General features: G+C 41.2%; 2 protein-coding genes across 2 annotated transcripts; one reads left to right on the top strand and one right to left on the bottom strand.

Annotated features, from left to right (window-relative positions):
* Positions 1 to 1,197: 1,197 nt before the first annotated feature.
* Positions 1,198 to 9,131, bottom strand: znf346 (zinc finger protein 346). Its single transcript, XM_084029610.1, has 7 exons — positions 9,043 to 9,131; positions 7,540 to 7,643; positions 7,131 to 7,223; positions 6,676 to 6,823; positions 6,327 to 6,584; positions 6,130 to 6,229; positions 1,198 to 5,507 (listed from the first exon to the last, which is right to left on the bottom strand). Exons 1-7 carry the CDS (start codon positions 9,098 to 9,100, stop codon positions 5,264 to 5,266), a joined length of 1,005 nt encoding a protein of 334 aa, XP_083885736.1. The 5' UTR covers positions 9,101 to 9,131; the 3' UTR covers positions 1,198 to 5,263.
* A 9,662-nt stretch (positions 9,132 to 18,793) lies between these two features.
* On the top strand, positions 18,794 to 24,595 carry ncf1 (neutrophil cytosolic factor 1). The gene is made up of 11 exons (XM_084028411.1): positions 18,794 to 18,897; positions 18,984 to 19,064; positions 19,161 to 19,236; positions 21,232 to 21,397; positions 21,557 to 21,615; positions 21,853 to 21,975; positions 22,701 to 22,808; positions 22,889 to 23,006; positions 23,173 to 23,292; positions 23,426 to 23,589; positions 23,673 to 24,595. Exons 1-11 carry the CDS (start codon positions 18,826 to 18,828, stop codon positions 23,834 to 23,836), a joined length of 1,251 nt encoding a protein of 416 aa, XP_083884537.1. The 5' UTR covers positions 18,794 to 18,825; the 3' UTR covers positions 23,837 to 24,595.
* Positions 24,596 to 25,883: the final 1,288 nt, after the last annotated feature.

The raw sequence follows: 25,883 nt of genomic DNA, 5'->3' as shown, positions 1-25,883 counted from the left end.
AGGGTCAACGCCAGTGAAACGGCGTGCATTCATCTTTGTATGAGCTCACTGACAGGTTTAGACTGCAGAGAGGAAAAGTGTGTGAAGCCTCCGTGTGTTTTCAAAAGGAGTTCTTGTTCCAACATCGCTGCGGCTGCCGAACACCGAGGCTTTAAAAAGCCCATTTTCTCCTGATTATCGGGCCCGAACATTAAACACATCAGCTGCTGTTAGAAGCAAGTGAATGGAAAGTAAGTACATAAAGTACATTTATACTTCTCCGCTACATCTCAGAGGGAAATACTTTTAAGTACTGCATTTGACTCTTTAGTTACTATGATGGGATGCAGTGCTAATAATTTAATCTACCCAGTAGTATAGAAAGTAAATGGAATTGGCTCTACATCCGTATTTGTGGAAAAACAGAATATTCTATATTATCAGTGTTACAATATTTTATAATAACCCTGTAAAAGGAGACATTCTGCTAAATTAGTACTTTTTAAAAAATGTTTGATACTTCAAGTACATTCTGATGATACTTCTGTACTTTTAGTGAAGTATTATGAATTCAGGCACTTTTACTTGTGATGGAGTATAAGATGCATGAAGCTACTTATGTCTTGTAATTGTATTTAAGTGTCTAATTGTTTTTGTGACCTTCAATATGACAATAAAGCAACTTCTTCTGTTTTATGTATTTGTACTTTTACTTCAGTAAAGAATCTGAGTACCACTAAACACAGAGGAAGACGAGGTCACAGTCCCACTCACGCTGATCAATGAACCACTCAGCCTCACTGCTGACGGGTCACATGAGGAAAGATGTCAGTGGTGGAGTCTGAACCCTGAACCAGATCCAGAGCTGATCCAGAACCAGCGAAGAGTCGGTGCACCACCGTGTGGCGAAGCTGAACACTGTCTGTGTGAGGATTTCCCTTCAGCCTGTGGTCTTTATTTTGGATTTGTTTCTCAGTCCAGAGAAGAGTAGCGTCTTATGTCTTTTTAATTAGTTTTATGTTATTTGTTTTTAAATATACAAGTTGTCAAGCTTGTGCTCAAAATAAATACATAAAAAGATGATGCAGCTGTCACACGTCATATTTAATTAACATAGCTTTTTAAAATGACGGCTCCAAAGCAAGGATCTCTCATTTTCGTTAAATGCCCTCAATAAAATGTGTTTTTTTGTTAAAAAGAAAACAAACAGACCGACTCTCTTAAAACATTTCTTTACTTTATGCATATCTTTGCTGCATTTACACACGACATATATATCGAAAAGCAAACCGTGAGTCACAAAAACACCAAACGCATGAACGATGAGGATGAAAACAAACAAACAAACAAACAAACAAAAAAAAGGCCATTTGTCTTCTATACGCCACGTTACTATACAGTATGAACGAGCCCTCGTTGTAGAAATGACATCCCCAAACAAACAAAAACTTTTTTTCCTCCTTCAGCCAAATGGGCGACAACATTTCGATACTAAAATATTCAACCGATCGTCTCGTTTCAGGACAAATGGACTAAATATTGACATCACTTTCTAGATTTGACATCACTGTTGAAAATCTCTGCTATTGACGGGAAACATTACAGAGCTCGGAAAGCATCTATCGGCCTCTTCGAGGGTTTATAAAGCCTAGAACTCAGAAGGAAAGTATTTTAAAAATCTTTCAGTCAACCAAAACTCAACAGTATAAAAAAAAAGCTCAACTCACAGATCCACCATCGTCCGAGAGGATAGAGCTCACGTTTTTTCATCACAATCCCTTCATCTCTCCCATTATCTTTTTGTTTTTGTCCAGACTCCTGAAACGTTATAAAAATGACATCAACCTTGGATCTAATTCGGGCTCTTTGAGATCTCAATAATCATTTTTTTTAGCAGCATTAACGATGAGCCTCCGATAGATTATATTATTTATAGTGTACTGTAGGAAAACCATATACTCCTTTTTTTGTTATGCAACCTACAGACATAATGGAAACGGAACGTATTACAGGAACACGTGAGTGATTAAAAGAAATCTGAATCAAACTGATTTTAAACTGATGTCCGTTTACAGATATATGTAGATAAGATATATCTATAAATAGATATAGATATATAGTCAGGCCACCTGAAAAGAAATATCAGCTTCATCCAGATTGAACATTTACTGAAAAAAAAAGGGAAATGTAGTAAATTCACAATCTGGTATTCAAATGATTTACACAAAATAAACACGTTCTGGAGATATTCTGGCTTTTTAAATTAAAATGTAAAAAAAAAAAGGATATAAAGAAAAAACCTGTAAAAACAACACTCTCATAAAATTCAACTCATAATATCAGTTCATTAACAAACTAGATCCAGTATCTGGACAGAAAGTTCTTCTTCCACCTGTCGGGACAGCGATAAGCGATGACGTCACCAAACTCGCGCTGCAGTGACTCATCCAGAAAGTTTGATTTCACCTCCTTTCCCCCCTAAATGTCTTCCAACTCCAGGTTTGTTTTTGTTTTTATAGAGATATAATCAAACTTGCAGAAAGCAGGAGGAGGAGATGCGTCAGTAAATACATTCACTGGAGATGCAAACCAACTATATTCAGGTGAAGAGAAGATCTGGAAGCGTGAAGCAGCTTTGATGGGACACTAGATTAGTATACTGGATGTTAGTCGGGCCTCCAGGACTTCCATACCCTGCTGTGTCCAAACTTTCTGGATTGTTCGCCTGTATGTCCTTGATGCGTATAATACAGATGTCCCAGCTGATCCTAAGGATTGATACCTGTATTTGCACCGCGGCTCTGTCTGCACACACACACACACGCACGCACACACTTCAACATTAATTAAATTAACTTCATAGTGTTGAACCTGGGCCTGTGAAAAAAAATCTGATTTAGTAGTCTACAGCTGGTAATTCAATGTGCCAGATTATATTTATATAATCCCATTTAGATAAATCAGTACAGGAGATCAGGATACTTGGTTTGATCCTCCATCAGTGGTATCGGAGAATCAAAAGCTGGCATACGTCTGGTCAGATTTGTAGTTTTCTTGTCTGGTCAGATTTGTAGTTTTCTTGTCTGGTCAGATTTGTAGTTTTCTTGTCTGGTCAGATTTGTAGTTTTCTTCTGGTCAGATTTGTAGTTTTCTTGTCTGGTCAGATTTGTAGTTTTCTTCTGGTCAGATTTGTAGTTTTCTTGTCTGGTCAGATTTGTAGTTTTCTTGTCTGGTCAGATTTGTAGTGTTCGCGTCTGGTCAGATTTGTAGTGTTCGCCTGGTCAGATTTGAAGTTTTTGTCTGGTCAGATTTGTAGTTTTTGTCATGTCAGATTTGTAGTTTTCTTGTCTGGTCAGATTTGTAGTTTTTGTCATGTCAGATTTGTAGTGTTCGCCTGGTCAGATTTGTAGTTTTCTTGTCTGGTCAGATTTGTAGTTTTTGTCATGTCAGATTTGTAGTGTTCGCCTGGTCAGATTTGTAGTTTTCTTGTCTGGTCAGATTTGTAGTTTTTGTCATGTCAGATTTGTAGTTTTCTTGTCTGGTCAGATTTGTAGTTTTTGTCATGTCAGATTTGTAGTTTTCTTGTCTGGTCAGATTTGTAGTTTTCTTGTCTGGTCAGATTTGTAGTTTTCTTGTCTGGTCAGATTTGTAGTTTTCTTTTGGTCAGATTTGTAGTTTTCTTGTCTGGTGAGATTTGTAGTTTTCTTCTGGTCAGATTTGTAGTTTTCTTGTCTGGTCAGATTTGTAGTTTTCTTCTGGTCAGATTTGTAGTTTTCTTGTCTGGTCAGATTTGTAGTTTTCTTGTCTGGTCAGATTTGTAGTGTTCGCGTCTGGTCAGATTTGTAGTGTTCGCCTGGTCAGATTTGAAGTTTTTGTCTGGTCAGATTTGTAGTTTTTGTCATGTCAGATTTGTAGTTTTCTTGTCTGGTCAGATTTGTAGTTTTTGTCATGTCAGATTTGTAGTGTTCGCCTGGTCAGATTTGTAGTTTTCTTGTCTGGTCAGATTTGTAGTTTTTGTCATGTCAGATTTGTAGTGTTCGCCTGGTCAGATTTGTAGTTTTCTTGTCTGGTCAGATTTGTAGTTTTTGTCATGTCAGATTTGTAGTTTTCTTGTCTGGTCAGATTTGTAGTTTTTGTCATGTCAGATTTGTAGTTTTCTTGTCTGGTCAGATTTGTAGTTTTTGTCATGTCAGATTTGTAGTGTTCGCCTGGTCAGATTTGTAGTTTTCTTGTCTGGTCAGATTTGTAGTTTTTGTCATGTCAGATTTGTAGTGTTCGCCTGGTCAGATTTGTAGTTTTCTTGTCTGGTCAGATTTGTAGTTTTCTTCTGGTCAGATTTGTAGTTTTCTTCTGGTCAGATTTGTAGTTTTCTTGTCTGGTCAGATTTGTAGTTTTCTTGTCTGGTCAGATTTGTAGTGTTCGCCTGGTCAGATTTGTAGTGTTCGCCTGGTCAGATTTGTAGTTTTCTTGTCTGGTCAGATTTGTAGTTTTCTTTTGGTCAGATTTGTAGTTTTCTTCTGGTCAGATTTGTAGTTTTCTTCTGGTCAGATTTGTAGTTTTCTTCACTTACAATATTCTTTTTAAAACTTCTGTTGTGGCAAAGCTCTTTGCACAGACTACATTTAAAATATTTTCACATGAATACGTTTTCTAGAAACCAAGTTTTTAGTGTTTATATTCCTACATCCAGCCGTGATGCACATCGACACGGAGAGAGAGCACTTTCCCGTCAGTACATCTGTAACAGAATAAGGAGGACTTTCATCACCACGGTTGTGGATGCAAATCCGAGCTGCTGAACCCACGAAGGGTTAACCCCCTCCACACACACACTCACTCGCCCACTATCACCTCTCCACACATCAAAAGTTTGTTTCATCGAGGCCCAAACGCACTGAAAGCATCTGATGTCAGTGGAGTTGACCAATTGTCAGAAATGTGGGGGTAGAAATGTGTTGTTTGAGACCTTTTTATGGGGAACGCTGCTGGTTCTGTAGTGTTGACGTTTCACATCTGAAGCCTGCAGGCCGCTGCCGGACTTGTCAGTGCGTTTGGGCCTTCCAAAACACTTTGACTGCTTCAGCTGGAACTCAAAATGATGAAATACCATGTTGGGGGTATTTGGGGTCCAGGTGTCTCTGTACCAGGCGGGGGAGGGGGGGCTACTGGAAGAAGCGAGGAGCTGAAGGTCCGTGGAGGTTGTTAATGTGTTAAAGGGGGCTGGTTGTTGTGTGTCATTCCAAGTCCCTGACTGAAACCCTCTGCAGGTCTCCCCAGCCCCGCCTCAAGTACAGTGGTCCTCCAGGTACTCCGTGTCCTCGGGAGCGTACTGCTCGGCTCCGGCCGCGTACTGCATGTCGTCGGCGTGGGCGTACTGGTCTTCGACGTGGGAGTACTGGTCCTCGGCGTGGGCGTACTGGTCGTCTGCCGCGGCACACTGGTCTCCGGCGGCATACTGGTTGTGACCCTCGTACGATTGTTCTGTTGCGTCTTGGTTAGCTGTCGTGTTCTGGCCGGATTTCTTCACTCTATTAAGACACAAAACAGAATACAGACTCATCAGGTTGAGGCCTGGACCACATATAAACCGGTGTTTTTCAGAATCATTATAAAGAAACACAGAAGCAGTGTTAAGAGAATGCCAAACCAAACAGGCGGCAAAACCAGAAGCCTGAAGGAACACTATAATCACATGGCTGAAATGAAAATGACAAATATGTAAAAAGTCCTGTTGGCAAGGTCAGAGCCAGCCAGACTCCATTTAAAAAAGAAATAAAAAATAGCCTTTTATATGCTCGATTGCTCGTCATCAAACAGTCAGAACCCATCTTAAAAAGTGACAAGTTTCCTTGTTGAATAAGTGAAGTGGATCTAATTCATGCCGGTTTGAGGAGGGATTAATGTGGATCTCAAGAAGGGGATCAATAAAGTATTCATCCATCTATCTCTCTTCAATTCAAAGAAACTGTGGGGTCTTTAACTTGAAAAACTAAATGTGTTGATGAATTTAAAGTGACCTACAACACCATTTGTGTGTCGACGAAAAGCCAAAACGCACAGAGAAACCTCCATTTGAATAAATAACGATGTACATGTGGAGGAGGCCTGAGTGAGGAAACATGAATAGGATGAAACAAAGTGTGTATTTACTGGTTCTTATGTTTGGCCCCGCTGATGTGAGACTGGTACTGCTCCACGGAGTTCAGTTCGATGCCGCAGATGGTGCACGGGTAGCCCTTTAGTGTGGAAGCTGGAGACGCACAAAAGGGGGAACAGAAAGTTACGTTTCCTTGTCAACACAGACGATTAAAAGATTCATCCTCAGATAAATGGTTGGGTGGTCCGACCTGGTGCGGTGGAGGGTCCGTACGTCTCCATCAGCTTCAGCTTGGTCATCTGTTTTCTGTGCTTCTTGCCGACGTAGTGCTGCTGAGCCATGAGGGGGTTGTTGAACGAGGCCTGGCACACGGAGCAGAACCGGTCCGGGTTGTAGTTGTCGTTGCTGCCGCCGCCGCCAACGGCGACCATCGCCGGCACGCCGCTCGCCTCGTCTGCGGGCTTCTTCTTCAGCTGGATTGGAGGCAGCGGCGTTTGGGAGGCGACGGCTGCAGAGGAGATACAATACGACAGAGTTAGAAAAACAACGGAAGGTTAAAGGTGGTAACGAATTAAAGCGTACGGTTTAGAGATGGGAACCTTGGGGCTGGGGGCCGATGGTTTTCAGCCTCAGGTTCTTGGCGTGAACTTTGCCCTGGTAGTGAGACTCGGCCACCACGGGAGAGGAGAAGTTCATGTTGCACACGTGACACACCTTCGACCGATCCGTCTCTCCGTTGTTACAGTCCTGCTTTCAAAAAGGCACACGGAGCAGCATTAATCATTTATGGCTACGAGAGGCATCGTTTGTCCTGTTTAAAAAAAAAAGGAAATGATGAGTCGGCTTCACATCTGCTGTTCGACAAAAGGTCCACTGACAGGTTTCACCTTCAGCTTTCAAACTGTGAGATGCAGTTAACACAGTTTATATTCACAGTAAAAACTGTGTTTAATATACACCACACAGACTCAGTCGGTTTTCAATTAGATTCATTTTTAATGACACATCTTTAAAGACCTTAGACAGTTTAATCGCTCTTTTTTTTTTTACTCACACTGTCCAACGACGTCTTTAACTTCTTCAGCGGCGGCTCCTTGTAGTTTTGGATGGAAATATAACGCCGCACTTTGTTGGCATGTTTCTTACTCTGAAAGGAACACGAGCACAAATGTTTCATCCCAAAGATTTTGATAATCGACTCATTTTCATGCTGCCTCTCAAATATGGAGATTAAAATCATATTAAATCACAAAGAAGTTGTTTTCATTTACATATTTTTCTTGTCGTTCCGAGAAACAAAGCAGCGTCCTCATGAATATTCCCTTCCCAATCAGTCTAACGTGGATGTGTATCAGAGTAACAACAACAAACTGTCAACGTGAACGTAAAATACATCAACATCACCGAGTGTGGTTAAAAATAAATCCCCCGACATTGAAGCGGCAGACAGTGGGCTCACTTACCTGATAATGAGTCAACTTCTGAGACTTTGAAATGAGGACGGCGCTGCAGACTTTACACTGTGACTCGGAAAACAGGTCGCCGTGCTCCTTTATCATCTTATTTACTGCAGCGGGGGAGATGAGAGAGAGAGAGAGAGATGAGGTGATTTACAAAATCAGGTCACATCTTCTGGGATGTAATGTAATTATAACACACGGCGTAAAAATAAAGAAAATCTATTTATCAAGACAGCTCCGTTGGTAGTGAAATCCTCTTTCCTTTTTTAAAAAACATAAATCATTTAAACAGCTTTCTTTCTTTCTCACAGCTGTTCCTGCCGGGAAAATGGGAAGACGCTCCCCTTGTTCACACGTTAACTATTTATGCAGGTAAACGCTCAACAAATCTGTAAACATCAGACGGACTAAAAGTCTTGTTTTGATGCGTCGACTCAAAAGACAAAAATAGCTGGCGATGTATTAAGACGGATGTGATTAAGTAATAAGTTGGGGGATTAAACCAGGTAGGATGCGACACCGATTGGGAGCATCATTACACTGAACTACCCAACAACTATGGAATAAAATGGTGCTGAATATAAGTATATGTTTTAAATACTACTACGCAGAGGGGAATATTGTACCGTATTAACTTCTTATTACTTTCCAAAAGTAATACTTCTGCATATCGATCACAGGAAGAGTACAGCTGAGGTGAAGCTTTGCTGATTTACGTTTTTTAGTGAGATTAATAAGTGTCATGCATTAGTAATAATGTTGAGAGTGAGACTGTCGGTTGGACACATTAATTGTGATGGTGTCTGTTTGGGCTGTGATGCATTTCTCTACTTTCACAAACCAAACAATCGAATACTGGAGATAATAATAATCAGCTGAATAATCCATAATGAAAGTAATAATTAATAATGCATGATGAATAATATGAATGCCAATGCTATAACATGGAAATAGAGTTTGGGGACTTTTGATTACATTTTTTCTGAATATGCTTACAGACTTACTGAAGTAACATTTTAAATGCAGGACTTTTACTTTTTGGTATTAGTACTTTTATATATACTTCCTCGACTACATACTGGATATAAAACACAAGTATACACAACGCGAGAACTGAGGATTATAACGTTAACTAAAGCCACATTAAGGCCCCTTAAAAACCTGAACCCCCATGCTCCTGACCCCGAACCCCTAAAAGAAGTCTCCCCGGGTCCCCCCTCCCACCGGGGCACACGGTCACATCCATTCATCTCCAGTCATTCTAAAGCCACATCGGATGCAAGACTGGCTCTCCTCGACCTTGGAGCTGGAGCGGCTAGCTGCAGCTAACTTAGCATCGTTTTTAGCATCAGCCTTGCAACGCCGGCTAACGTTAGCTCGCAAGGATGCTAACAACAGCAACAATGGCGCTTTGAGCTCGATTAACCGAGGCTGTGACCGGCAGCGCTGACCGGAGCTCTCGTTTTTTTAAATAAAGGTTTAATCGGTGAAGAAACGGGATCATACCCTCCGCCGGCCCCGAAGGTAAGTAGGGGAAATCGTCCGTCTGCATCGCGACGGCCATTCGTTTTTACTCAATGCAAGCGGCGTCCCATCACGCATGCGCAGACAGGCAAAGAGTTACATTTATTTAAAGAGGTCTCACTCTGCATATATTTTCATGTCTGATTCCGATTTCCCCCTAGTGTTTCTCTTTAAAGACCATCTTTGAACAACTGAGTTCATCACGTTGCCATGTGACCTATTCTGTTCTTTTGTTGGAAGCCCGATGATAGTCCTGCCTTGAGTGAAACCTTTAAATGTTTAACAGGGGTGACAGATGAGGTCACAAAACCTCTCCTTCTCCAGTGATACATGTCATGTATTATGTGTGCTTGTCTTGTTTCTATATTGTCCAATTTCAATTAAAATCAATCCAATTAGCCTAAATGTTATTTATAGTGTCATATCACAACAGAAGTCATCTCAGGACACTAATACATTGAGCAGGACTAGAGTGCAATTTTGAGCTGTAGTAGTTTAACATTTTTCCGTCTGTTGTACTCCTACTCTCCCCCCTTTAGATAAAGAACGGCGTTTACAATGGCGTTCTTTTCATCAACATCCAGATGAATTGGTTCACAGTAGTTGGGAGAGTGTGTAGGCTGCATGCTGTAGATCATGCTGTTTTAAAGTCTATGAATGCTTTTTCCACTGTTGCTGTCCATTGCAGAGGAGAGTTGTAGTTTTTATCATAGGAGGTGAGCTCTGCTGTGTGTGTGTGTCTCAGGCTGTGTGTGTGTCAGTCTTATCTTTTTGCTCAGGTTGGTGTGTCTCTGGAGGAGTCAAGGTCTTAACTGGCTTTGATGCATCAGTAGCACAAAGGACAGTGATTGTATGGAGAATTTTAATATTTCCCAGAAAACATTGGCCGTTTGCCAAAAACATTCCCGTCTGTTTTACTCTTTTCTCACTTTCCTTTTCTGCATTCTTCCTGCATCTTGTAGCTTTGCTGTTTTCTGCTCTCGACTTACTTAATACTTCATAAACTTATTAAAATCGTAAAACTTTTGTGGTGCCTTTTCACAAACTCCAAACATCCCCTTTTCCTGCATTTCTCTAGTCTACAAACCTTTCTAATCCCTTCCTGTCTTCATCTTTTGGAACTTTCTTCTGCCATCTGATCCTCTGTTTCAAGTAGCACCGACCCCAACGAGCTGGATTTACACTCCTTCCACTTATTCACAAGTTTCTGCAACATTTTGAAAACTATTACACGTGTTATCAGAGCGGGTGAATGGCACTGAAGCTTCTACACAAAGTCTATTACTCTGTGCGCTTGATCGTTGAGGGTTTTCCCAGTCTATTCACTCGTTTTAATTCACCTACTTCTGAAACACCCGAACTCAAATATCCATTCTAGCTATACCAACCCCCCGTACACACAACTACTTGAGGTCTGTGTGAGTGCAGGATTTCTCGAGCAGTCTGCACTGTCCGATACACTGACTCACAGTGAAAATATAAATCCGTCGTGTTGGAAACCCCCCCCCCCCACATTTACATGAAAAATAACAAACTTATCCCTGTGTCCTCATGAAGAACTTTAACTCTACGGGCTCAACTGGAGGTTTTGAGACAACCCTCAGTGGTTATTCATTTATAACAAGAATTTTACGTCTTTTATGTTTCCAGATTCAACAGACTAGGACACTCGTGTTCTATCCCTCACGTGAGTCTGTGTTTTATACTTTACATGTGACCATTCAGTTGCATAAACAAACAGTTATTTATGGATAGACATTTACTATGCTTTTAGTGATCAGAGGATAGCATTAATCAGACAATTTATTTTAAGAGTGTCCAATGTGCAGAAATTTCAGATAGGAAAGAGGTTTTCTGCTCACCTTTTGATTGTAGGCATGGTCTCCTCCGATCGACTCCGGCAGTCCTCAATCAGACGCAGCCTCAGAGTCAACCAATCTGGGCTCATGGCACCAAATTATTAACCCCCAGTTCTTTTGTTGGAAGCCCAAGGATAAACCGGAGAAATCTTCAGTTCACAAATATAGAATGTATTCAGGTCACAGGTAAAGTATAGCAGGCCTGGGCTCAGAATGGCAGAGCTCCCGCAGGATCTCAGTCAGAACGAACCCAGTTTCCGGGTGACGGTTACATTTTATCTTCTTGGGCTGGGCCCGGGCAGAGGTTGGACTTTCACGCAACAGAGTCTCAGTGGTCAGTTGTCTCTGACGTGAACTTATGGGAATGTACTATGAAACCTGTGTGGATGTTGTCCTTCAGGCGCCTATCTATTCTAGCAAACCTGTCAGAACAAAGAGGGCCTTGAAGACACACACAGACTCCATCCGGTACACTTGCAACACAATCAATTGACAGGGTTAAACGTGAAAACAAACTAGAAACCAAAAATATTTGTTTTGTGTGAGATTATACCACTGGGTAGATTCGCATTAGTCGGTCACCAGTGTGTTTCTGGTGAATCCGAGTCGGCCGCTAGGTGGCGCCAAATATCCGTTCATAATAAAAGTGTCTCCAACAGGATTTTGATTCTCCTAATATGGTGCACGTTCCTCGTCTCTTATTGTGTATGTATACTTATGTTTTACCGTGTTTGTAGCAACCTTATTAGAATGTCTTGGGCAACATGGGAAGTAACAAATAATCCAAAACCGTTCATTTAAATCACTACAAAACAAACTGCTGGAATCCAATAATGGTAAAAACTTTGAATATTTATTTACAAAGTAAACATTTTTTAACACAGCAATAAATATAATAACACATTTATTTATAAACCGCTTTCCATCAAAGTGCAAAGAATACAAGAGCAAAAATGATAAATTAAAAACGGTTCAATAAAAACAGTAAAACAAGAACCCAGAAAAAAAACCCTAACCCTAACCCTAACCCTAACCCTAACCCGTAAGATTACAATAAAAAATAAAATAAACACAGCAACAAAACTCAGGACTCGTATGTAGCAATAAATAAGGGACCTGAGGGACCTTGAAGGAACATAAGGTTCCAGCAGGTCTGAGAGGAAGAAAGATGCCAAGCCATTCAGGCACTTAAAAGCAAACAGCAGAATCTTAAAATCAATCCTAAAACGCACTGGAAGCTGGGAAATGTGCTCTTGCTTACGAGTACCCGTTAGTAGACGAGCAGCAGCGTTCTGGACTAACTGCAAGCGAGAGAGGGAGGCCTGACTGACGCCAACACACAAGGCATTCCAATAATCAAGACGAGAAGTTATAAAAGCATGTATAACATTTTCAAAAACACTACGAGATAAAAAAAGGTTTGACCTTTGACAGCCTCCTAAGCTGGAAAAAGCTCCTTCCCACTACAACAGTTATCTGTTGAACATGACAGTCTCGTAATTCCAAAAATGGGAAGTAGGATCTTCCGACTAGCACGTGAAGGCAGCATGAGGGTTAATATGCAGGGCCACTGATTAGGTACCGATGATCAGGTGAGAGTGATCAAGCAGGAGGGGTGTGGCAGACCTGAAGCACAAAAGGAGAGGGTGAGGACCAGCTACACCCTGCCCCGTCTTTGTGGTTGTCCCAACCTTCAGGTAGCTTCGTCGGGCGTTGGCAGGCCCAGAGTGATCACTGGTACCAGCGGTCAGTACTATATTTTGGCCTCACGACTCGCCTGCAAGTTTAACCAAACCATTACAACAAAGTTAGACTAGTTCCACTGCATACGGTGCTTTACCAGGGAAAACACCACTCCCTGTACAGCTCTGTCTGCCAGTTCCTCTCTGCAGCCGGACCAGAGTGATCTCCGGAGGCTCAAGGAGGTCTACACCGTCTGTGGAATCTCTCCTGCTAATCCCACCAAGCAGTACAGACAGGAGCACTGCAGCACGTAGACGTCCTACATCATGTCCACAAGCCAAAGGACGCAAATGATCTGCCTCTGTTCAAGGCCTCTATGTTGAAGGTGTGGAGGATTCAACGTGTCCACATACTAAGAGGCTGCCTGAGTGACCCCGAGGTGGTGCAGGTACGGTGGCACCTTGCAGCGCAATTACAACACAGGCCAGGGAGCTGCTGTACCTATTTGGACCCCTGCCAGACAGAGGCATCTCTCAGCAGGAGGGCTTCCACTTCCCCCCCCAAGCCCAGTTTTGAGGCCCAAGCCACGACAGGGGTGGCTCGCTGGAACTACCGAGAGACTGATGGACCTGAAGCAATCTGGTGTGGAGCTGCAAGCTGTGTTCGACCCACTGTTGATAGCAGAGCTGAACTGTGTGTCTGTGAAGGTGACGGGGATGGCAAAATATCTCACCCTGCAGGTATCTTACAGACAGGGGGAGAGATTAGGACTCCGGTATGTGGAGCTAAGCTGTCGGCCTGTTTTGAACTGGCAAGGCCCAACATCTTAGCGACTACACCCATGGAGACAGATCACAGCTTGTCAGGTAATTCAGATTAATCACTTAGTGATTAGTGTCTGACTGGTGTAATTGATGCTGTATATCAGGAGACTATCAAGGAAGACTGGATTAGACCAGTGCACATCCCGTCTTCTCAGCAGTCCTCTCAGCTGATTTCCTTTGCATTTAGAGAAGTCGAACGGCTCTTATCATGGCAGCCATTGTTTACTTGTGGGTCACTTCTTCAGTTAGGAACCTTCCCAAGAGAAAAAGACTATTCGACCACAGCCAAAGCCTCAGCATCACGCCGTCCGTAGGCAGACGCCAACACTCGCTGTCACGGCATCACTGTGGCATCTTCTTAGCCTGTCCGTAAACACACAAACATATTCCAGTGAGTTATCGGAGCACGATTATAATCCTAAAACCTTTCAGTGTTGGAGCTGTGGCACCACCGTGCACACACTAATCACATATTGGACATTTATTTAAGCTGTATCCATTTGTTCAAAGCTTGATTAATTTTGGATGAAGGCGATGTCGGTGGTTAAATCAGTCAAAATGTTTTGTGAAAGGAGAAGCCATCTTGTATAGGGATTACATTCCCCAGATGCAAAAGGAAGGCGTAAATAGCAAACTTACAAAAGTAAAACCCTGCTGCTTCTGATGCTTAAAAACCTAAATAAAAATCATCAGCAATGACTAAATGACTCCTTAATGAATATGTCAAGCCTCACAAAACACCTATAGGAAAAATAAATACATGAATATAAATAAATCCTCACCACATGACGTCATTCAGCCAAACAGCCAAAGTTTAATCCAACATACGCCACCAGATTCTTCCAGGATGGTGTGTCTGAAACAGATGAACAGTTGGTGAAACTAGAAAATTCCCCCGCCGGGAAATTTTGAAAGGGCCACGGGGGCTACTGCCGGAGTTTATATACATTACGATGAGATTCTTCGAGATTTCAAACGAGACGGAGTTGTTTTAGAGGCAAATACAACTACAAATACTCAACTGTTTGCCAGTACATGTCACCAAACTCAGCTGTCACTCAAGTACTACCGAGTACTACTGAGACTCAAGTACTGAGAACTACTAGGTACTATGTATTGTCAAACATTTGCCAGTACATGCCAGAGCTTGAGTGACACTGAGCTCAGCTGTCACTCAAGTACTACCGAGTACTACCAAGTACTACTGAGACTCAAGTACTGAGAACTAGTAGGTACTCAGTAGTGCTTCACACTCAACTGTTTGCCAGTACATGTCACTGAGCTCAGCTGTCACTCAAGTACTACAGAGTACTACCGAGTACTACTGAGACTCAAGTACTGAGAACTAGCACTCAACTGTTTGCCAGTACATGTCACTGAGCTCAGCTGTCACTCAAGTACTACCGAGTACTACCGAGTACTACTGAGACTCAAGTACTGAGAAATACTAGGTACTATGTATTGTCAAACAGTTGAGTGCGAAGCATTGCCAGTACATGTCACCGGGCTCAGCTGTCACTCAAGTACTACCGAGTACTACTAAGACTCAAGTATTGAGAACTACTAGGTACTATGTATTGCTTGAAAAACGACAACTCCCACTGGTTGCTCCTGTCGGCCAATCAGAGCGCACCTGCAATCACTTCTGAGTGAGACAGAGAGAGATAGACAGACATTTTAAAGTTTAAATGGAGTTTCTAGGTGAAAGTATGCCTCAGCAGAAGATGTTTGACAAAAAAAACTACAAATCCCACTGACTACTCCTGTCCACTGCTCCTGTCCGCCAATCGGAGCACACCTGCTGTCACTTCTCAAGATCAAAGCCACAGAGTGCCGTCACCATAGCAACGGCCCTCTACTCACGTGTGTAACTGCTTTCAAGCCTGTCTCTATCGCTCCATTTCGGCTTTGTGGAGGGTCCGAACAAAAGCTTACCACGCTCACACCGAAACTCCTATTGCCAAAAGTTTCGCACCTTTAGCGCCACAAGACTCTGCTGAAGACACTTTTTTTTCCTAGTGTCAGAAATGTGGACGCTAGGGCGAGTTAGAAATGCTGCTCATTCCAGGTTTCTTTGAAAATCTGTTTCTCAATTTGTATTGTAAGTGGATGGGGAGAAAAACCGACGTGGCCGCGCTTAGAGGTTGGTAGTTCAAATTCTGTAATTCTCACAGAGTTTTGAGCACATTGTGAGAGACAGGACAAGTTTGTCTACAAAATTGGAAAATATCACGTCTGTAGAGTGAAGATTGTGGCCGGGAGGAGCACTGGTCCCCTCAGCTATTTCATTGCGATTGCACCGTGGCCCTAATTAGCGAGCAGATAACATTTAAGAAGCTCGCATTTAATGCTAACGTTAGCCTCCTCTTCAAATGACAACTAACGTGAGGTTTTAGCACAGGAGGCTAACGGAGGAGCTAACTGATAACTTACCGAACACGGAGCACACACCGGTGAAGAGGTCGGTACGTCTTCGTCAAGTTTTTATACACACGAAGAGGCCGCCAAATAACCGCGACACATCAATTGTAAATGCCCCTTTTTAAAGGACCATAGCAGGGTTACTACACGATAGCTTATCAACTTCTATAATGTTAGCCAAAATTGCGTGATTTTAATGATTACTTTTGTTTGTTAGCGTTTTGTCCATATTCATAAAAGTTAGTTAAAACTCACCTCGTCGTTAAAAAGCCTCCTTCTGGCTCAAATTCGAGTTCGAAATTCAGTTTTGGAAAACTATTTTTCCAGGCGTAAGAACATTCGGCCCAACGGCTCTGTTGTGATTGACAGCTCAGGGGGCGGGACCAACGTATAAAGACGACCAAGGATTGGCTGTTTCTTCCTCGCGCTTGTGCGATTGTCAGTGTTACTTATACAGCGAGGCGCGCCATAAATTAACGATTTTCAGCATCTCCCAGTACATCTACGTCATATTCATACTGGGACATGTTGTGAAGTTGTTTTCTGAACAGCATCTTACTCTCGACATTGAATTGCGGATCGTAAACCAACGTTGAGCGGTAGCGCATACAAGCGTTGTTTATTTCACCGCTTTCTGGTAGGAAGTCCAATCAGAGGCTGACAGAGTAATATTGGCCAATGGGATACAGCGAAGGGAACATGTGATCCTGGTGCCGAGGGGGTGTGCTTGTTATTGGGGTCGGTCTACTCCGAAATTAGACTCTCTTATTAAACTTGATGTTGCCAGCTAACTCCACCCGGGCCTCTTAAGTAAGATGGCAGCAGCTGGACCAACAAGTGCACCCACAACCTGCTTCGGACGCAGAAGTGAGTTGGTATCAATGCGCGAATATTTTTTAGATAAAAAAACAACCAATGCGGTTATTTCCACGAGGCCGAATTAAGTGTTTTTACACATCATGTCAACATCAACGTGGACGGCGGTTGAAACGGGTAGGTTGAGCTCTACTAACTACTAATTACCTATGCTAATGTAGAGGAGTCAGAATTAGACTGGCATGGTCATTTTAGGGCTGCGTTCAGGAACGCGCCCCTAATTCCTGTTTTACACATTCCAATTACAGACAATTATCCGATATCGTCAATAAAAACATTCAAACATAACCCAGAAGCTACGTGTATATGTGATGATATGAAAATACGAAAAGGTGGCGTAGAAAAAGGATAAAGGATGTTTCCGCCCGGTCTCGAACCGGGGACCTTTCGCGTGTTAGGCGAACGTGATAACCACTACACTACGGAAACGCCGTGTGCATGATGCCTTCAGGGACCTAGAAAAAACTGTCACATATTCACGCGCTATGGAAATGCGGCCCCAGGCTTCATCACACCGTAATGGCGCACACTATTATTAATTGTACAAAAAAACTTATTTCAATCCTATTTGTTTAGATTGCCTTAACCTAAAGCAGTGTTTTTGTTATGCAGCAACAATTAGAACTACAAAGTGCATTTCGTTGCGCCACCCTGCGTTGTATAATGAAAATGAAACCTTGAGCAAGTAGCACCAAAAACCATCGAGCATCGGGAATTCCGCAGGTGGATGATTGTTTACGAGAAATGGCGATCTAAAGAATCAACTCACGATCTTTTTAACAGGCTGGCATGTTGTATCTGTACATACATATAAAGAAGGTCCTCAAATTAAAAAATAATGTTTCCGCCCGGTTTCGAACCGGGGACCTTTCGCGTGTGAGGCGAACGTGATAACCACTACACTACGGAAACTTAGCTATACGTTTTTGATGACGTAATCGACAGATATAGTGTCACAAATACACAGGCGTAGGCTTGTAAAAATATTATTATACAACTACCTATTGCAATTATGTTGTCTTGTCCTAATATTCTCCGTGCTGTCTTTTAATTATGTTTGTCAAATAATAAAAATGAATGGAAATATAATTGAAAAAAAAGATTAGTTTCATATTTAATCAATTGTGGAAGTAGTTGACTTTTATATTTTATTTGTTTTGTTGGTTGCTTTGGGGGATCAGCTGTGACATTCAGTAATGGGGAAGTAAATGATCTGCCATCTCTAAATATAATATAAACGCATGAGACACATACTGCAACCAAAAATATTGACCTCTGTGTGTTTCAGCTATCAGATTATTATTATTATTATTATTATTATTATTATTATTATTATTATTATTAATACGATTTTTATTTTAATCACCACCCGCTACCATTTGAAATAAAAAAAGAAACTGAAACGCAAACTGAAATCTTTCTCACACAATGGAGGAAGTTTATCAAAGTGGGATCGTTTTGTGTTTGTTTTTACAATGTTGTTCCTCTTTGACTGTTTTGCAAAAGAGGTTTTGGAAATAACAATCGTAATCAGCACAGTGATTCCTCATCTGAGTGATTGTGAAACATGAGGGGAATTCTTAACTTACTGTCCTCTTTGCTGTAATACTGTAAAACATTTCCCTCCCATGGTATTTTTAAAACTAGTAATATCACAAAGTAGAAATAATCTGTTATGAGTAAAAGTCCCTTATTGAAAACCTTACTAGAGTAAAAGGTATTAGCTTGGATTTACACACACAAAAGTACTGAAAGTAAAAAAGCGTTAATTTGGCAGAAAATTCAGAATAATATATATTTGTAATTGTAGTGGAGTAGAAGTACAAAGTTGCATGAAAATGCAAATACATAAGTACCTCAAAATTGTACATGAGTAAATGTACTTAGAGATACTTTCCACAACTACTGCTTTATTATTCGGTTCATTATTTAATAATGAGCGGAAGTATTTCCTTGTTTCTTTTGCTCTGTGACAAGATGAAATCACTTTCGTAGACGTGTAAAGAGGAACTGACACACACACACACACACACACACACACACACACACACACACAGTATATAAGCCTCATGCCTGTTGTTTTTATCTCAGTGAATCTCACCATGGAGGAGAACTACGTCAGGCATGTGGAGCTGTTGGGCTTCGAGAAACGCTCATACCCGAGTCAGCACTTCGTAAGGCTCAAACCATCTACCCTGCAAACCAAGAGTCTTTTCAATATAACCTTGTTGTGTCTAAGTGTGTACTTTAATATGCTCAGGTGTACATGCTGATGGTGAAGTGGAGCGACCTCTCCGAGAAGCTCATCTACAGGACGTATCCTGAGATCTACACCTTGCACGTGAGCTCCTTTTTTTTCACTCCCACAACACTTTATAAAGTAAAACTCGAAAACCCGGTTTCGTGAATCAGAAATGTTATGTTTTTTCGGTCGCAGAAATCCCTGAAGGAGATGTTTCCCATCGAGTCTGGTCAAATAGAAAAGAAGGACAGAATCATCCCGTCATTGCCGGGTAAAAACAATAAGTAACTTGATAACTCAACATGTTTTTGTAATTCTGCCAAAACTAAGTTGTTTTGGCAAGCTGCAATATTAATGACTCAGAAAACAACAACCAACGCGGTTATTTTCACGAGGTGGAATTAAGTGTTTTTACACACCATTTACACAACATTTCACGGCTGTTGAAAGGAGGAGTCAGAATTAGACTGGCATGGTCATTTTAGGGCTGCGTTCAGGAACACGCCCATACTTCCTGTTTTACAAACATCCAATTACAGACAGTTATCAGATATCGTCAATAAAAAATAATGCAGAAGCTACGTGTATATATTCTGATGTAAGTATGAAAAGGTGGCGTGGAAAAAGGCTAAAGGATGTTTCCGCCCGGTCTCGAACCGGGGACCTTTCGCGTGTTAGGCGAACGTGATAACCACTACACTACGGAAACGCTGTGCACATGATGCCTTCAGGGACGTAGTATATAAACTCATATTCAGGTCGCTACGGAAACGCAGCCCGAGGCTTCATCACACACAGTAATGGTGCACACTAGTATTAGTTGTACAATATAGTAATTTTAATCGTATTTGTTTAGATTGCCTCAACCTAAAGCAATGCTCAACATGTTTTCCTGTAATTCTGCCTCGTTACTAAGTTGTTTTGACAAGCTGCAATATTAATGACTCAGTGTGTTGTAGTCATTTGGATAATTAAAATATAATAATCATGCATTAATCAATCAATATTATCATGCATTAAAGGAACGAAAAAAAAATACGTTTAACTTGTATTCTTAAACCCCATCTGTGTGCTGTAATGTTCTTTCAGGAAGCACCTGCGATTAGTTAACACATGTGGGCGAATCCACTTCTCTTTTTTGGGGGGGGGGGGGTTGAAGCAACCGAGAATAGCCGCAAGAAAGGCTGAAATTCTTTTTTTATTAGCAACCACAAAAAAACATGATGCTTCTTGAAACTCATCAGTATTGGAGCCTTTTTTCCTGTTTGTCCTGAAGGTGGCGCGAGAGGAAGGGTCAAACCTTTTAAAAGTCACTAATTCATTTTGTTTAACATGTACACAAAGAACTATATTTCATCAACAATAATAATAATTCTGAAAGTTTTTTTGTGTATGGGTAAAACAAACACAATATAACGTGTTAATCAGGGAGCTTTAGAGCTGCTTTGGTTGGAGGATTTTTGAGCTTTTTTTTCTGAGGTGTAATAAAAAAGATCGTGACATTAAACACGTCGTCAAACTTCTCGTGAAAACAGAACTCAAAACGTTTAGTTGCAAAACCCAACTTGTTGGTGCAATTTAGAGAACGAGAAGCAAAGACTAAAACCTCAGTTGATGCAACAGCAGAAATGGAAAGTCTGGAAATGTCCACATTCTTGAAAACCCCTTCAAGTACAATTTTTGAGGTACTTTACATAAATGAAATACTACTTTCCTACAGAGGAATATATTGTACTTTTTTAATGCACTACATTTGTCATTCCAGCTGGATTTACTTACCTTTACCTACCAAACAAAACATGTGAGATTATAGAGCGGGATATAAAGAAGTTAAAGTGCTGCTTAAGCATCATTGACAGTATGATTATAATATGATGTAACTCTCTGAAAGGGAAGCGTTTTTCCCAAAAAAGTACTTTCATTTTAATGTTTTACATATTAATGCTTTTGGACCAAGTGAAATCTTGAATGCTTGTCATAGAGTGCATTTGCAGAGCAGGTATTGCTACTTTTACTTAAGTAAAAGGTATGAGTACTTCTAGTACTTACACAGGGTGGTTGGTAGAGTGACCACTGAGCCCAATCAGCAATCAATAAATTGTTCATTTTTGCACGATTAAACCACTAAAATCCAAAACAAAGCTCACACATGAGTGGCTGCATTGAATCATGGACTAGATTCCAGACAGTGTTATAGTCCAACTCGTCCTGTAGTTCCTGTGTGTGTTTTTTTTTTGCCTGATTGTGGTTGTGTTGGCTTCCTTAGCGCCACGGTGGCTGATCAGCCAGAAGTCTCCAGAAACCAGGCAGAGCACGCTGACGGAGTATTGCCACTCGCTCATCAACCTGCCGCCTCACATCTCCCGCTGCAAACAACTCACCAGCTTCCTGAAGGTCCGCCGCGAGGACGAGAACCCTCCGGCCGCCAACACGTCAGTATATCACCTCTCAAAGCGAGGACAGAATAACATGAGAAACACGATGTCTGCATACAAGTCTGTCAAATAAATATATGCCGACTGTCTTAAAATAGACTGGATGGTTATGAACTTATAAATTAACAAATAAAGAAATGATTATTTCCTCTTCAGGCTGAAAAGAAACGAGACGTTTGTGGTTTCCAGGGAGTTGGCCCGAGGCAACGCATCTGGTAAGAGTCATTTTATCCTATCCACTGTATTACTACCATTTTTAAATGTGTTATCATTCAAATATTCATTTCAAACATACATGTTCATGTTCATGTTTATGTAGAAAGACAAACATTCTCACCTGTCTTCGACTCCAGCAACTGGATTTGATTTTTTTAAATCCAAAGTAGTTTCCGGTAAATGTTGCCGGTATTTTCCTGAAATGAAAATATGTAATTATGTGTTTTACCTCTCAGAGATCTCTGGTCCCATCATATTGGACACCTACAGAGTGATCGCAGACTTCACCAAAACATCCAAACACGAGATCAATCTGCACAGCGGAGACCAGGTGGAAATTGTGGAGAAAAATCAGAACGGTGAATATAAAAATGTGTAACCAACATCCCAAGGTTGACAAAGATACAGAGTCTTGGGTTTGCAGATTTCACTTTATTTTCCAAAGAACGTCTTGAACGACATGATTTGGAATTAGATGATTGTTACTAACATTTAGGAAAATAAATGTCTTATAAAGGGTTTTATTTTTTGTAGTTTCGGGTACAATAGGAGCTGACTAACAAGTCAGTTTGGCAAAAATTGGAAGGCAATCAACTAAAGCAGGGATCCTACATGAAAACACAACTTTCTGCTACGTTTTTAATACTTTAGTTATTTATGTATTTTGTTTTTATTCTTCTCTAGTTTGAAGTGTGCATGATGAGTTTTTCAGTTTTAAACTCTAATAAAATAAATCTACTAAATATATTTTTTCCCTCTTTTTACTTGGATCGATCATCATAATTAATGTTCCGGAAAAATACTTCATATCCTCTGTCATACGTATATTTTATATTATGTTTTTAGTGAATTCTTTATCATCAGATTGCTTTTTTTACTTTACTGAATACATTTTTGTCATATTCCTATGATATCATATATATATATTATAGTTTCTTGCATATCTCATTGGTGCTCTGCAACAATACCAATTTTGTCCACAGGGGGCACCACAATCGACACAAAATTAAAGTTCCTTTAAAGTAGCTTTAAATGCATGTTGAATGAATGAGGGCAGGTTTTGAGCTCCTGCTGTTGTGTTCAGGTTGGTGGTTCTGCCAGTGCGAGTCTAAGCGAGGCTGGATTCCTGCGTCCTACCTGGAGCCCCTGGACGGACCGGAGGAGGCCGAGGACGCTGAGCCCAACTACGAAGGCAAGCTGGTCACATTATTATTCATTCAATAAAAAAAAAAAAAGCATATTCAGTCCTTTTTAACAGCGTCGTCTCTGCAGGAGAGCTGTACGTCACCGCCACGGCCTACAAGGCGGAGCAGCAAGACGAGATCTCTCTGGAGGTCGGTGAAACCATCGCCGTCATTCATAAGCTGCTGGACGGCTGGTGGGTCGTCAGGTAGGATCCACACACGCGCACACACACACACACACACACACACACACACACACACACACACACACACACACATATATAGACATTAAAGTGGTTGTAACTTCAGTTCATAATCCTTATCCATTAAAATCTTCTAAAGCAAATTTTAATTGAATTGGAACTTCCACAGGAAAGGAGATGTGACTGGTCACTTCCCCTCCATGTACCTGCACATGGCCGGCAAGAGAGAGAAATATGAAGCGGAGAAGATGAAGATGAACCTGCAGGGACAGAGGCCGCCGCCTCGCAGGTACGTCGGAGGATCAGATTCACTCTGAAAGCAGAGTTTTCTTCATCTCACTGTTACATTATTCATGTTGTGAAACTCCAACAGTTGGAGCTGAGAGTGAAGAAACTACGTTGCGTGATTTGCTTTTTTTCAGGTCCACCATCCGAAATGCCAAGAGCATCCACAACAAGGCTCGCCGGAAGCTCAGCCAGGAAGCCTACCGCAGGAACAGCCGGCGCTACCTCCTGCAGCAAACCCCTCCAAACGGGAACCCCAAGGAGGCGGCCAAGTCGCCGCTGAAGGAGAGGAACAACCAGGGTAACGTTCGATCTGAGGACACTCTACCCACGAAGCCGCTCTGAAGAGCCACCTAATAATCCTGTCCATTTGTACACCAACAGACAACATCCCCGAGGTGTCCGACTCCGGTTCGGAGAGCAAGCCGAAGAAGGAGATCCCGGTCATCCCTCCGAGGCCGAGTCCCGAGCTCATCCTGGAGCGCTGCAGCGACAACACCCGCAAGAAAATCAGCATCCACAGGTCACAGCCCGACTCGACCAGCTAGCACCGCAAAACAACACAAAAATCACCTTTTTAAGAGCTTTTTTCTGTTTTATTTTTATTCATTTGTTAGGATGGTTCGAATGTAAACCAGTGGGGAGGTCAGGAAGAAAGGCAGGCGGTCATTTGAGTAAATGTCATGGAATTTAGGGAAAATACATCCTGTTACATTACAATTGTCTTTATGTCTCACTTCCTGTCTGTGGCTCTCAGCTCAAAGCCACGTTAAGGTCATTATAGGTGAAAAAAAACAACAACATTATAGCTATAATATTGATAGAAAAAGTATTAAATATAAATACAAAAAATATATTATAGTAGGTGAGAAAAAATAATTCTGGAGCTGTGGGAGGGGAGGGTAATATTCAGGGAAAGAAAAACTCCTATATTTAATATCTTCATGTTACATTGAATCATTACCTCTTTTCTCTCAAAAACCTAAATATGAGCAACTTTTGATACGCTGAGATCTCAAATCAACCGTCCGACATGATCCTCAGCCTCACAGCCGCTTGTTCAGCTCTACCTCGCTGTTAGCTGGTATTGTGTTTGCACTGCAAGGAAAAAGAAGCTATACGAAAGAGCTACACCCCCTAGTTAAAGGGGAATTTATTTGGTGTTATTAAAGTATTTATACTGAGGAAATAATTGTATTTCTATGTGTGACTGTGTGTGGAAGCTGTTAGATCGATTTCCAAGCCTCTGTAGAGTTATGTTTTTATTTATTTGCTAGATGCTATAATAAAACAAAATCCTTATTTCAGCAGTCTTTTTCCTCAAATTATTCTCTTTTTTTCCCCAGAATAATGTTTTCACAGTGCCTCCTCTGAAAAGATGCACACACTTTAAAGTCTTTATAAAGACCTCTACTTATTAAAAACACTAAAAGTATCACTTCCTCTGACTGTATCCGGCGACAGGGCTTCATATCATATGAAGAGTTCTGTAAAAAGCAAAGCGGACGAAGGTTTCAGTTTTCTTTTTTGGGGGACAAACAGGAAGGAAGTAGGTTTTTTATAGGTCTCTTAAAAAAAATGCAGCACAATTAGAAATGAGGCTGAAGGGGTCGAGCACAACTGTTGTTCTCCAGTTTGGCTGCTCAGAAATGTAGTTTAAAGCACCAGAAAAGTCCTTCAAATAGTGTAGAGTATTGACTAAATGTTCCACATATATTAAAATACCCACGTATGAGAAGCTACAACCAGAAATACTTACAATTATGAGTATTGTTGCAGATAATTACCTTATTAATTAACTACCCCAGCCTAAAATCTGTTTTTTCTTTCTCTATTTGTATGGTATTTGCATGTGCTTAAGGTTTTGATCACAAATCAACTAATACTAAAAAATAACATTGTTTCTGACACCTACCTGTATTACTTCCCTCTCAAAATATTTCCTGTTTTTATTCAATATTCCTTGTAAAGAAGGACATTTTTACTGCACTACATGTATCTAATAACTTGATTTACTTTGCAGATTCAGATTAATATCAATTATTATCAACAAATAAATTGTTAAGAATTATTACAGATCACTATCCCGCAGTAATATTTAGTTAACTTTTACAGAGTAGAAGATGTATTCCTGTTGGATTACCAACAACTCAAAGAAAACTGGCCCAATATAAAATGAGGAAAAGGTTTGACCCCGACGTGATTTGAACACGCAACCTTCTGATCTGGAGTCAGACGCGCTACCGTTGCGCCACGAGGTCCTGCAGTGCTCCTGTTGACGCTTGTCGTTATAAACAAAAACACATTCGGCGCCAAAGGTAACAGTAGAAATAAAAAGCAGAACGATGGAAACGAGGAATCGTTGACCTAACAATGAAAACTAAAGGCTTTGTAACGTCATGGAATTCATCGTTTACTGTGTGCTAATAACGTTAGCCAGTAGGCTACGCTAACTTAACAGCTCGTGCTGGCGCGTCAGATACATTACTCCACGTCATCAATTAACCTCACCTGCGTCATGTCCGTGGACTGTTGTGGGGAAGAAGCCCGAGGAAACCCACGCTGACACGAGGTGAACATGGGCATATGAGCAGA

The sequence above is a fragment of the Eutrigla gurnardus genome, assembly GCF_963514095.1.
Source record: "Eutrigla gurnardus genome assembly, chromosome: 15".
NCBI lineage: Eukaryota > Metazoa > Chordata > Actinopteri > Perciformes > Triglidae > Eutrigla > Eutrigla gurnardus.
Note: the sequence above shows the minus strand (reverse complement) of the source record. Positions and strands in the feature narration are given on the sequence as shown.

Bases quoted from the DNA above. Each gene is read 5' to 3' on its own strand.
- znf346 (XM_084029610.1), bottom strand. From the start codon at position 9,100: ATGGCCGTCGCGATGCAGACGGACGATTTCCCCTACTTACCTTCGGGG. The intron at 6,824-7,130 runs GTGAGTAAAAAA...TTTTGAAAGCAG, and splicing joins TAAAGACGTCGTTGGACAGT to GACTGTAACAACGGAGAGAC. The intron at 6,585-6,675 runs GTTCCCATCTCT...TCTCCTCTGCAG, and splicing joins CATCGGCCCCCAGCCCCAAG to CCGTCGCCTCCCAAACGCCG.
- ncf1 (XM_084028411.1), top strand. From the start codon at position 18,826: ATGGAGGAGAACTACGTCAGGCATGTGGAGCTGTTGGGCTTCGAGAAA. The intron at 18,898-18,983 runs GTAAGGCTCAAA...TAATATGCTCAG, and splicing joins CATACCCGAGTCAGCACTTC to GTGTACATGCTGATGGTGAA. The intron at 23,007-23,172 runs GTAGGATCCACA...GAACTTCCACAG, and splicing joins GACGGCTGGTGGGTCGTCAG to GAAAGGAGATGTGACTGGTC.